The following is a 13,033-nucleotide window of genomic DNA, read 5'->3' as shown; positions in this document are numbered from 1 at the left end:
CCTTTGGTGGATAGGCTTGACCTTCTACAGATAAAACTCATTTAGTCATTTAGTTATGCACTTAAAGTAGGCAAAACTACCTAAATTTTTTTCAAAAACTATAACTATTGTGTTTACCTAAATGGACACCCACAGATTCACAAGCATTCATACTCACAATAACTAACTTGATAATTGAGTTAATCAGAATGAGTAAAGCTTTGGCTAAAAAAAAAAAAAAAAAAACAAGACAATGAGAAAAAAATGTTTTTCTAGATTTATGGAAACCAAGTCCACTGGTTTTTAGAACTTCATTCATCTAGGCAGCAAATGCTACTCAGATATTTATTTCTTTATATTCTTAGGACCTTGGAGGATACAAAGATAAATTACTCTTAGGAAATGAATAAATGCCTAATTAATTCTAGCACATGGTAGAGTATGGAAACTCTGTAAAGACAGAAGTAGTGAATAGACTTTTTTGTTTTCTATCCCTAGTATCTAATACTGTGACTTGGCACATAGTAGATGACAATATATGGTTGATATGTGCATAATGAAAGAATAATGTGCTTACATGATCTAGAAGTTCAAAGGAAAGAGAGACGACTTTTGTCTGGCATGGCCCAGGAAGGCTTTCTGAAGGACAAAATATTTTATGTGAACTTAAGGGGTGGAGGAATTGCTCTCAAGCAAGAATAATACACCAGGAAGAGGTTGTCACACAGACAGAAAGATACAGAGGCAAGGAAGCAGGAGACAGCTTTTAGGAATATCAGATCATTCACTTTGGCAGTCCAGCATATGAAACCTATCAGGCAAGAGCAGCAGGAAGATAAGACTGAAAATGTAGATGGAGACCAGACAGCTGTAATCTAGAAATCCAAGTTAAGGTGTCCAGATTTTATTCTTGAAGGATTTTATTCTGTTTTGATTCTTCTGTACCAGCTTTGCTATTTGTCAAGAAGACAGCATCCTTGATTCTGCTTCTGAAGCTGCCAGACAGTCTTCAGAAACACATCCTAATTAATTATATTGCCAGCTACTCTGTGAGAAGACGCTGAAGAGAAGCCTGCCATGTCCAGATGTCCCAGAAGAGGAAAGACTAAAGAAGCTGGAAAAGCAGCCTCAAAAATGATTAATGTTGAACAATGTCACTGATTGAAGTCTGTTAGCAGACACCTGTAACATTTAACATGGAAGTCCAGTCTCAGGTCACCCTAGTCCTCCTAGTCTTCAAAGACAAAACACAAACCTTGAAAGGTAAAAAGGACTCTAAAAGAATAAGCTTCTTCAGAGACTTCTAATGCATCATAAAAATATAACCGTGTCTAATGAGAGATTGATCCTTAGAGGAAAATGGTGTAGAGGCTTCCTGGACACACAAAGCTATTCCATTCCTTCACTGCAAACACAAACAACCAATAAATGTAGGGAAATTATGCCTTAAGGAGCATGAAATCAAATTTTTTAAAAAGACACCCTTACATCCTAGAGGATTTATGATATTCAATTTTTGGCTTCTCGGGTATTTCATGAGTTTAATATTACTATTTTCATTTCACAGCTAAGAAAATTAAGATTCAATGGTTTAAGTAATTTGCGTAAGCTAAAAAAGTAGGAGGGCTCGAATCCAAAACAAATTTGTCTAACTACAGAATCTGTACTTTCTCCTATACCCTACAGTCTTAGAGTCTAGCTTGGTACATGGAAAACTCTATAATATATTAACTAGAAGCAGAATTTCTAGCATAAGACTATGTATGTTCCAGATATTGGCTCTACCTCTTGTTAGTTGCTTAAATTTGTACCAGTTACTAACATATTGGTACCTTAGTTTTGTTACCTATGAAACAGGGAGGAAATAATGTTAGAATAACAATCCTTATGTCACATGGTTGTCGTGATATTTAAATGAGTCAATACATGGGAAGTGCTTAGGAGAATACCAGGCCCCAAAAAATGCTCATTAAAATTATTTGTTAGCTGTCAGTGCAACTTCATTTTACTAGCAATAATTTAGGCAATTCAATCACATTTTCTTAATCCAAATCAGCAGCTAAAGTCTCCCTTCAATTAAAATAAAATCTCTGGAAAATACTATGCAGTAGTGTATTTGTACACAAAGGAACATATACAATATTAACAGGGACAAAAACCATAAGAGCTGAACTGCTTTTTGGAAAGACAGCTGTAACTCTGGTAATTTTCCTGAAACTAAAAAATGTGACCGATTGACACACTTTTTTTATCTGCTTATTTCCTGGTGGTATAAATACACAGATTAAGATGACATACTTCCGTAGTTTACAAACTCACCCATGAATGTAAGAGATCTATATCTGTGTAAGAAGATTTGAGACGTGAGTGGTGAGTGCAAGAGGAGCAGTTGTCCCAGGATCCAACTTGGGCAATTTGGAAGTCAATGCCAGTCCAGAACAGATTTTCTGGAAAAGACTTCCAGATGTTCCACTTCTGAACTTCGCCTTCGTGATAAGATAATATGTCTTCCAAGTCGCATTCATTTGAAGTGCTGGATGGATCCACAGATATAGGATGAGACTCTGGTCTAATTTCCATTTCTCCCCTCCTCCTTGTGCTAAAATTATTAGCTTTCTTTTCTTGAGATCTGCTTAGTTTCATACAGGAAATCAATGTGTCATCTTCATTTTCTGAACGACAAAGACACATGAGTTAAACATTAAGGCTAATGGTTATTTACTTGTAGAAATTATGAATTATGAATACTCTACTTATCTTTGTAGATTACAAATGAATGAACAACACAGTATGAACCAGGGAGTCATCCAACTTCCCAAAAAGAATTTATAATATTATTTCTTTAAAAAGTAATTTGTTGAATGAAATTGTTTTATAAAACTCAGATTTACCTCTAACATCTGAAACCATATCTATTGATTAACATCAATTGTACTGAAATGAAAGGAAGTCATATGCAAAAAGCATACTGAGAACACTTAAGAAAAATTATAAATTAAAACATTTCCCCACATCTTACAAGCATAAGTGATGCAATCATTTTATTAAATATTTTTAATTTTTTTATGTCACATGTATAAGAGAGTATCTTCAAGAAGCAAATCAATTTCTTCACTTTATGTAAATAAATGATATCTCAAAGAATAGAAGCTGAAATCCTATGTTCATTCTAAAAATGTACTCTTCTCATATCAATCTGCAAAGAAATTTATGCACGTAGTGCATCGCATAGTGAAATATTTTGGAAAAGCAAGGAAAAGACTGAGAACATGAAGAAACAGCATATCTTTAGTACTACAAAGTTGATTAGTGAGATATATATTTACTTAATGTGGCAATGGGTGAAATTTCTAGTATAAAAATTTCTAGTCCTCCCTTATCCATGGGATATGTCCCAAGACTTCTCATGGATGTCTGAAATTGTGAAGAGTACTGAACAGTATCTACACTGTGTTTTTTGTCTGTAAGTACTTACTTATGCTAAAGTTTAATTTATAAATAATGCATAATAATAATAAAAGACAAAAACATAATGGTATACTCTATTAACAGTTACATGAATGCTTCTCTCTCTCTCTCTCTCTCTCTCTCTCTCTCTCTCTCTCTCTCTCTCTCTCTTCTCTCTCTCTCTCCCCCTCCCTCCCTCCCTCTCTCACTCTCTCCCTCCCTTCCTCCCTCCCTCTCTCTCTCTCCCAACTGCATAGGACAGCTACCCTATAAAGTTTGGATATTCTGGACAAAGGGATGATTCATGTCCCTCCCTAGATGGAACAGTATGACATCATATTTCATCAGAATACTACAATGGCTCAGAATTTAAAACTTGTGAATTGTTTACTTCTGGAATTTTCCATTCATACTTTTGGACCATAGTTGACTATTATGGTTTGAATATGAGTTGTCTCCCCAAAAAAGCTACCATTAATGCAGGAATACTCAGAAGTAAAACAATCAGATTATTAGTGCTGTAAGCTCATCAGTCTATCTCAGTTTGGATAAACTGTGTAGTAATTACATAGGCAGGTGGGATGTGAACGGAAGAAGTGGGTCAGTGGGTGAGTGTCCTGGAAGGGTGTATCTTCCCTGTGGCTCCATCTCCCCTCGTTTTACTCTCAACCCTACCATGAGGGGAGCATATTTCTTCTGCAGGGACTTTACCCCATTATGTGCTGCCTTATCTTAGGTCCAGAGCAAGAGCCAATTGTGTACAAACCAAGACTCTGAAACTGTAAGCCTGAAACAAATTTTTCCTCCTTTACTTTGCTCTTGTTGGGTATTTTGGTCACAGAGACCAAAAAGTTAAGTAAACCATTGACTGAGGCTAACTGAAACTGTGGAAGGTGAAACTGTGGGTAAGGAGGGACTACTGTACTATACAAAACAATTTCAGATAACAAAAACATGTCTCACCCAAAGTAAAAGGCTCTAAGTCATTGAATCCCTTTAAAAGGAAATGTGTGACAGATACAAAATAATTATAATTCATAGGCCATTTCTGTAAATAAATAAATTCAAAGTTGCAAATGATATTCCAATTTGCTATACTCACATCAAAAATTTTCAATATTGTTCACTTTGGTGGAGGAATGGGAAGGGTAGACATTACTGACCCTTATTTTCCCTCTGGGATGCAGCATAGGTATGGGGTGAAATTTAGGAATAGGATTAGGATACCCGTTTTAAAATAACTTAGCAATGAAATAGAAAGCTCAAAGTTTAACGATTATTTTAAGACCTTATCAAAATGAACTTCATTAATATATGCTTCACCAGTTTTCCCTCAAAGAACTTTTAGCAGCTCATTGAGCTTTTACTTACGGAGATTTATTAATGTGGGTTTCACCTCATCCACACTCTGCGCCCTGCTTTTCTTGGTCCTCACCAGTCTCTGTAGACGCTTTAATGTCCCCATTGATTCCACTGGGTCACCACCTGATTTTATGGCCTAGCACAAACACAGCTCAAGATAAAGACAAATTATTCTTCATAAAAGATTAAATATAAAATATGTTGAGAACATAAATGGGGGGGAAATTAATAATATGGCCTTAAAATCTAAAACCTGAGGCAATTTAAGCAGTAACTTAAAAGCGTACCACATTTGGGGGGTTCAAAATTATAAAACATGTTATAGCTGGTCAGTCATATACTCAAACAGTGAAGTGTTTAACAATTTTTTTTCCCCTTCAAAATGCAGCAAAGTGGATGGACTCCAGAGCCATCTATAAATGACTCACTTCTGCCCAATGTGAAAGTGCAGAAAGGAGTTAAGTTCTTTGTAGCATGATATATAAGAAAGAAACTGATATCAGACAAAGCAAAAACAGACAAAGCAAAATTTAAATTTTCTTCCTTTTCCTTTTGGAAATTTCTAGAAAACAGCAGTTTGTTTCAAGTATAAAATGTTTTTGAGTAATATATTTTGCATGGTATTGCTTATTGCTTTCTCAAAGACAAATGAAATAGAAAGCTCAAGTTTAATTATTTTAAGACCTTATCAAAATGGACTTCATTAATATATTGGAGTGTTACAAAATACAAAAGTGTACTACATTATGTTTTAGTATATCAGTGTTACTTGTTTATGATGAAAATATATGGATAAAAAATTAACATTACATTAATGGCTCTTAAGGTTTCTTTGAAAGAAATAGAAATATTTTCCACTAGTTTAATATTGGTGAATTTGTACTTATACAATTTTCATTCATTATTTTTAAGGTATTTACTTTTCAATGTTTTACAATGTTTTATAAATTAATACTTTGTATACTAAGTTTTATACAGTAGGTAAAGGAATTGTATTCTGTTGTATTGACCAGATGGGAAGTAGAATCATACTCAGAAATACTTATTTTCCATCCAGAAAGTTCTAGACTCAGAAATCCTCTGCTTTTATCTCATTCTTTTTATTGAAGAGCTGATAAATGACATCTAAATAGACACAACAATTTTAAGAAGTTAAAAGATTTGTTTCCTCATTAATGTTTGAAAGTAACATATATATAATATTCTTTTCTGATCCTAGGAGAGAGATTATAAGCCCACAGAAACATTTGGAAATAAAGATTTTCTGGCATGAAAACATTTCCAATCTTAATAGTCTGATTTTATTTGGGCTTTAAGAATGACTTTAAACAACCAATATAAACTTGATGTTCTGTCTCTGCATAGTAGTACCTAAGTACAAAATGTGATGTTTTGTCAGAGAAATCCATACCTGTTTGCATTAAATAAATGGGAAAATATTGAAATCATTTTAATCTTTCAAAGAGGGTTGTGATGAGATATTCTTAGATATGCAAAACCTTCCCTCTCTTTCAAAGGTCATATTCAGTTCAACACAATTTCTATTGCTTTTTTTTTTTTTTGTATTATATTTTCAGTATTCCTTTTGGGGGCTTTGTGAGTTGCTCAATTTTATAGACCTGTTACAACTCAGGAAGAGCTATTTTCTAATCTTCAGCCTCCTGCAGAAATAATAAGCTGACATTGCAAAACCGTCTTGTCTTTGCTGTGCTTCTTTTCTTATGGCAACCTCCTTCTGTTACAGCCAAACTTAATTGCTCCATTGAAAGAAACACTGCCTTGAAAATAGCCTTCTCCCTCTCCCTTCTTTGTGAGAAAGGCCTGCACTTGATTTGGGAAAAGGTGTTATATACCAAGGGAAACTGAACTTCATATAAATGATTTGCCCCTAGGAGGAAGAAAAGTATTTCGACGTATCTAAATTCAGATGAGTCAGATCTCAGGGCTCAGAAATTTACAAACAAACTGACTCCTTTTATTTTTTGCTCACTCTCTAGAATAGCCTTTTCAATGTACAGTATGGTTAACTTTTGTGTCTTTATTCAGCCATTCATCTTTAAGTTACTAGGCATCAGATCAGTCCACTGCATTTTATTCAGTTTAATTCCATGTGCCTAGGACATTGCACAGTTCAAAATATGGTTGCTGAGTATAAGTACAGTTTTGATGTTTTTTCCAACAAATGGATTGTCCCAGTAAATTTTTGATACTAGATTGGCTACTTTCTGGACAGTCTCCTCCTCTTGCTAATAGGTAGTTTATACCTGATGGATAAAAGTTGGAGTTAAGATTATTATAATAAATGTAAGATGGATATGGTGGTGTGCAGCTGAAATCCCAGCAACCCAGGAGGCTGAGGCAGGAGGATCACAAACTCAAGGCCAGCAACTTGGCGAGAATCTGCCTCAAAATAAAAAGGACCGGGGATGTAGCACAATACCCCTGGGTCCAATCCCTAGTATCCTCAAAATAAAAGAATAGTAAAAGTTACAAAAAAAGAGAGAGATGGAATCATGAAGACTATCCACTAAAAATAAATCATCTAGAATATTTTCAAAATAACAGATTATTTCAGCGCAATCTCCTAATCTGTTACCTTCATATTTGGACTGAATGTGATTGAAATTTATCATAATGATCTTTTTTAATTCAAGGTATGTTCTAAGAGACTGCTCCATAAATTTAACTTAACATTCAACTTATCAATGCATTTTTACTGAATGCCTACTCTAAGTTAAGCATTATACACATTCTGGGGATATGGCATTAAACCAGGAAAATGTGATCACTGCTTTGAAATAAAAAGTTGATAGACTATAAACCTATAAACAAGCATGTGAATAAGACAGTGTGAGATAAAAAGTGCTATACTAAGAACTAACAGAATAGTCGGATAAGGATAAACAGGATGGTTCACCAATTTAGACTGGGTGTTTAGGAGGGACTTTGCTAAATGAACCAAACAAGAGTTGAAGATGGTTTTGGATGCAGCTGATGTTTTAAAAGGACATAGCAGCTGAGAATTGGAGGACAGAAAAGGTTCAGCCAGTCAACTGAGGGAAGAAAATTCCTGGAAGGGGAGTCAATTGGTGCAAAGATTCTAAAGGTAGAATCCCTAAAAGAGTTTATATGGGGTACCCAAGAACAGGTGGAGTATCTTAAGATAATCCCAGAAACTAACAAGAGTCCTTCAAGGAGGCTTCTGTAGAATAGGTGGAAGAATACATATGCCTGAGGGGAGTGACATGGATTAGTTTACATTTTTATTCATGCTCTCTATTTAATTTTGGTCATCTTTCTTTCAATTAACTTTTCCCTGGTGGTATTCACATATGCTCTGTTCTCATCCATCTTTAACCAATTATTTTTTAATTTACTGAGTTTCCTACCCCCTTTCCTAGGCATGCATCTCAAAAGTTAACTAAGTACACATCCTTTTATTTACTTCCTTTAATTTCCCATGCTTTCAACCAAGCTCAATGCTTTCCCCTACTACTCCATTTAAATTGCTTTTGGTCCAATGACCCATTCTTTTTTTAATTTTTTTATTTATTAGTTCAAATCAGTTATACATGACAGTAGAAAGCTCTTCAATACATTGTACACAAATGGAGCAGAATTTTTCACTTCTCTGGTTGTGCATGAAGTAGCATCACACCATTCGTGCAGCCATACATGTACCTAGGTTAATGATGTCCATCTCATTCAACCGTCGTTCCTACCCCTTTGCCCCCTCTCCCCTCCCCTTTACCCCCTCCAAAGTTCCTGCACTTATCCCTGCCCACCCCTACCCTCTCGTATGGATTAGCATCCACTTATTAGAGAAAACATTCTACCCCTGTTTTTTTGAGATTGGCTTATTTCACTTGGCATGATATTCTCTAACTCCATCCATTTACCTGCAAATGCCATAATTTTATTTTCTTTTAATGCTGAGTAATATTCCATTGTGTATATATGCCATAGTTTCTTTATCCATTCATCTTTTGAAGGGCATCTAGGTTGCTTCCACATTTCAGCAATTGTGAATTGTGCTGCTATAAACATTGAAGTGGCTGTTTACTCTTGAACCCTTTAATCTTGGTATTCAGGAATGTTGACTACCATGACCTTCCACAAGTACTTTCCTTTTGTGATTCTGTGACACAATGTTGTCCTTTTGCCTTTTTTATCTGTTCCTTCCCTAACTTCCAAATGCTGACACCTTCTTATCTTGAAATTAAATTATTAAACTTCTTCATGGTCAACTATGGGCCCTTGCCTAACATCACCCTTCTCCTTTTGCGCGTGTACACATGTGTGTGCATGCTCTCTCACACAGGACTTTTTATAATACTTCCATGTTGATCCTGGAGAATGATCCAATATATCATTCTCCAGGCCTCTAGACAGAGCTTCAGGTTCACAGACCCAACAGATTGTTTAAAATGGCTTATAAGCATGATCAAAACTGACTTCTACACCTTTTCCTGAACATGATTCTCATCCAGTCTTCTCCAGCTTAGTGAATACCATCTCCATCCATTCAACTCCACGTTCCATAAATCAGTTTGCTCTGTCCTACTTCCAGATTACCTCTTGAGTCTGTCTGTCTCCATCTTTATTGCTAGGACCCTTTAACTTAATTGTCTCTTATTGAAACTATTGCCAAGTCTCTAATTGGTTTTCTTTTCACTTTTGTCTTTCTAAATTAGAATCCTCTTTGAAAGATGGAAGTCTCCATCCAAATGGTAATTATATGACTATAAATGTAACTTTTTCATTTGTATATATTTGATATGTACCTAGTGTTTTCTCATATATACTTACATGTATAAATGAAAATAGCTTTTAGTTTGTTTTGCTCACAATTCTTTAAATAATGTAAAAATTTAGTTAGAGTGGTAGGTTAAATATATCTCATTTTCTAATACTTTGCTTGACAATTAGAATTATAGAATAAATTTTAGAAAATGGAATCAATGAATTATTAAACTGGGTTAGTCATACAATTATATTTTATGAACTGGGATGGAAATTATTAGAGGTCTACCAGCCTATTTAATAAATGAGAAAACCCTAAGTAGCTTACCCAAAGAAAGATAATTGATTAATAATAGAGTTAAAATGAAAACCAAGTATTCTGACTTTTAATCCAATGTTCTTTCTTAAAGGATTTTTGAGAGCCAACATAATTACTAGTCATCTAGAATGGACAGCCAAATTAGGACCAACCAAATTCAGGGCTTTGATTTGTAAGTTAAATATGGTTTCCCAGTACAGCAGATAAATATCAGGTAGATAAGAGACTTTTCTTCTTAAATGTATATATCTAAGAGGAACACAGGCACACACACACTGGAAGGGCATTTACATCTCTCTTCTCCCTTCCTTTTTTTTTCAGAAGAGAAACCTAAGCTTATGAAGACTCACTAAATCCAGGTCACCTATCTACCTGAATCATGTTTTCTTTACCTCACTAATGAAAAGGTGCTGGAGAGTCACATGCAAGACCTTGGATGAAATAAACAACAACAACAAAATCCCACCCCTTTGTTCTTAATTTTATGCTTACTTTCTCATTTGGAAAAACTCTAATGTCAATCTTTCACAAGTATTAAAATAGACAATCCTGATCGCCTGATATATATTTTATATGAGAAGGAGAATGGAGTCTTTAAAGTTAATATTTGAGTTTATTTTTAAAGAAAGCTGTAATGAAAATAAGGAAGTAAAACTTCAGGAGTTTCATGTAATTTGCATTGACAGTTTTCTCAGAGCTTCCTAGTCTTCTGACTCTCAGCTTTGTTATTAAAAATGTACACATCCGTAGGGCTTTAGGAAAAATGTCTCTGCTCACAATCTCTTACGTAAAAATCAGAATGTCAATTTGTATAAAAAGTTTGCATCCTTCTTTATATTTGCATAAATAATTTCCATCTTTGTTTATATTCTATTTTCAAGTTTTTTTAAACAATGAAGATGCATTACTTCTATAATTGGGAGAAATTCTGTAATTCTAAAATGTATTTAGAATGCAGGTTTCAATAAGTTATTCTGTCTTTGCCAAGAAGGGGCAGAAGTACCAGTTTTTCTACTCTGAATTGGTTCCTACCCACTTGAAAGGAAAGTTATCTTGGGATTGGATACAAAATAGAAGGGTTTTTTCTTTTTTTTTTCCACGAAAAAAACAGAAAAACAACAACAACAACAACAACAACAAAAAAAAACAGCATAACTCCCAAAGCTATATCTACATTCTTTTTTATGCAAAGTGACTAGTCTCTATTCATGACCTAAAACATACTCTAAAAAGATAATTTGTAAGGTCACAATGATCAATTATCATGTAGTAATCCAGCAGACAGTGATAAAATGAAGAGGATTATGAGCTGGAATCAATCAATGCAAACACATGAAAACAAACACATTTCACTTTAGAGTTTTATTTCACTGCTATCTTGGAACTACACCTAACTAAAAAGACAATTTGAGAACTATTTATGTAAATGAAGAAAAACAGTTGGTGAGGAAGTTGCCACGTTAATAATAGATATTCATATATGATTATAATTACAAAATTCATTAATCTTTTAGTGATAGAAACTGAAATTAAACTAAGACTGGACCAGCACAATTTTAAAAAGTCATTAAAAGAATAAGTAATTAGATTAAATAATTAAATCAAATATATTCTCTTACAAGGCTTTATAATACATTTACTTATTCATTTAACACACATTTATTTACTGAGAACCTAATCTGTGGCAGCTGCAAAGGAGGAGACATTTGTCTTCCTGTGATGCTCATTGTTTAGTATAAGCCCTAAGAAAAATAGTCATCTGTAACTGAACCTATGCCCTCCATTAGAAGCTTAATTCTTTGGGGATCCAGGCCTATTTTCACATATCTCAGTTCCTTAATATGCTCAACGAATATATTTGAGCTGAATACTTGGCCAAAAATAGATTGAGGAAAAGGCTAAAGTGTGTCATAAGAGAAGTACAAATAAAGTTCTATGACTGGGGATGGAACTCACTAACAGAGTGCCTGCCTAGCAGGCGTGAAGCCCTGAGTTCAATACTCAGCACCACACACGCACAACAATAATAATAATAATAAATATACACATACACATGTATGCATATACACACGTATTCATATATATGTATATGCGTATACATACATCCTGTAGTTATTCATAGGAGAGAACGATTATATCAGGTTGGGGGTGAAAAGGGGAAACCAGTATGAGGTGCGGGTTTGCAGGCATTTGAACTGCCAAACTGTGTGATTTAGTGTATCTAACAAAGCCTGTTATGTTGCAGTCTTAGCCCTCAATGTAAATCCAAGCAACCCACTCAAGTCCTAGTACAGGCTTCTAGCTTCTTCTTCCTTTCAAGCAGGTTGTGAGGTACACACACTGGTCTTAGAATAAGGTACCTCTGGGAATGCAGAAAGGGGCTTGGAGAAGCCACACAGGTTCTATTTTCTATGGCATAAGGAATTTCAACTTCAGGGTCGTCTTTGCATTTCTGTAGGGGTAAAGTCACTCTTAATGTGGAGGCATTGCCAAACCAGCCAAAAGCTGCCAAGATTACACCAGTCAGAGATGCAAATGGAGGTGGTTTTTTTTGGTTTAAGGGGAAAAGCCACAGATGTAATATTGTTCTCACTTCCTGTGTAATATCCCCTGCTCTGAAATTTTGAAGAAGTTTCTAGAACTGTTCATTACAGTGGTTCTCTTTTTGGGTACACTTCCTGTATGACAAAAAAAAAAAAAAATAGGAAATTTTAGAGCTAATATATGAATTAATTTTCTTTCAGTACCTATAGGATTTCTAACAATAGGAAGAGCCATGGGTATAGAAAATTACATAGAAAAAAATTCAACCTTTGTATCTCAAATTTTTAATGTAATAAATACAAGAAATAAATAAGAGGAAACCCTGGTGCAATAACCAGCCCTGCTCTGCACATAAATGACGGTTCTGCTTTGACACTCTGCTTTGTGACTAGCCATGTGGACCTGAGCAAGCCACTTCACTTCTCTGCACTTCAGCCCCTTAATCTATAAAATAGGAAGCTGGATCAGAGGAATTCATTGTTCCTCATGTAAGTTTAGGGACATGAGACTAGACAAGTGTATCCTTCTATCCCTTCACATAAACACTTAGATCTTTAAAGTATCAAGGAAAAAGTGGAAATGAACTATTAATAATCACAGAGCACAACAGTTTGAAGAAGCCTTTCCTAGTTCAGCACC

The 13,033-nt window shown here is 34.8% G+C and overlaps 1 protein-coding gene across 1 annotated transcript in view; it reads right to left on the bottom strand.

Moving 5' to 3' along the window:
• Positions 1–2,170: 2,170 nt before the first annotated feature.
• The window catches only part of LOC139706651 (uncharacterized), a 55,845-nt gene continuing 44,982 nt past the window's right edge, over positions 2,171–13,033 (bottom strand). The window contains exons 7-8 of the mRNA XM_071614882.1: positions 4,798–4,924; positions 2,171–2,651 (exon numbers count right to left, since the gene is read on the bottom strand). Of these exons, the coding sequence (XP_071470983.1) occupies positions 2,287–2,651; positions 4,798–4,924 (492 nt within the window). The 3' untranslated portion in view covers positions 2,171–2,286. The remainder of the gene's footprint in view (positions 2,652–4,797; positions 4,925–13,033) is intronic.

Source organism: Marmota flaviventris, chromosome 8, assembly GCF_047511675.1.
Source record: "Marmota flaviventris isolate mMarFla1 chromosome 8, mMarFla1.hap1, whole genome shotgun sequence".
In the NCBI taxonomy this organism is placed as follows: domain Eukaryota; kingdom Metazoa; phylum Chordata; class Mammalia; order Rodentia; family Sciuridae; genus Marmota; species Marmota flaviventris.
Note: the sequence above shows the minus strand (reverse complement) of the source record. Positions and strands in the feature narration are given on the sequence as shown.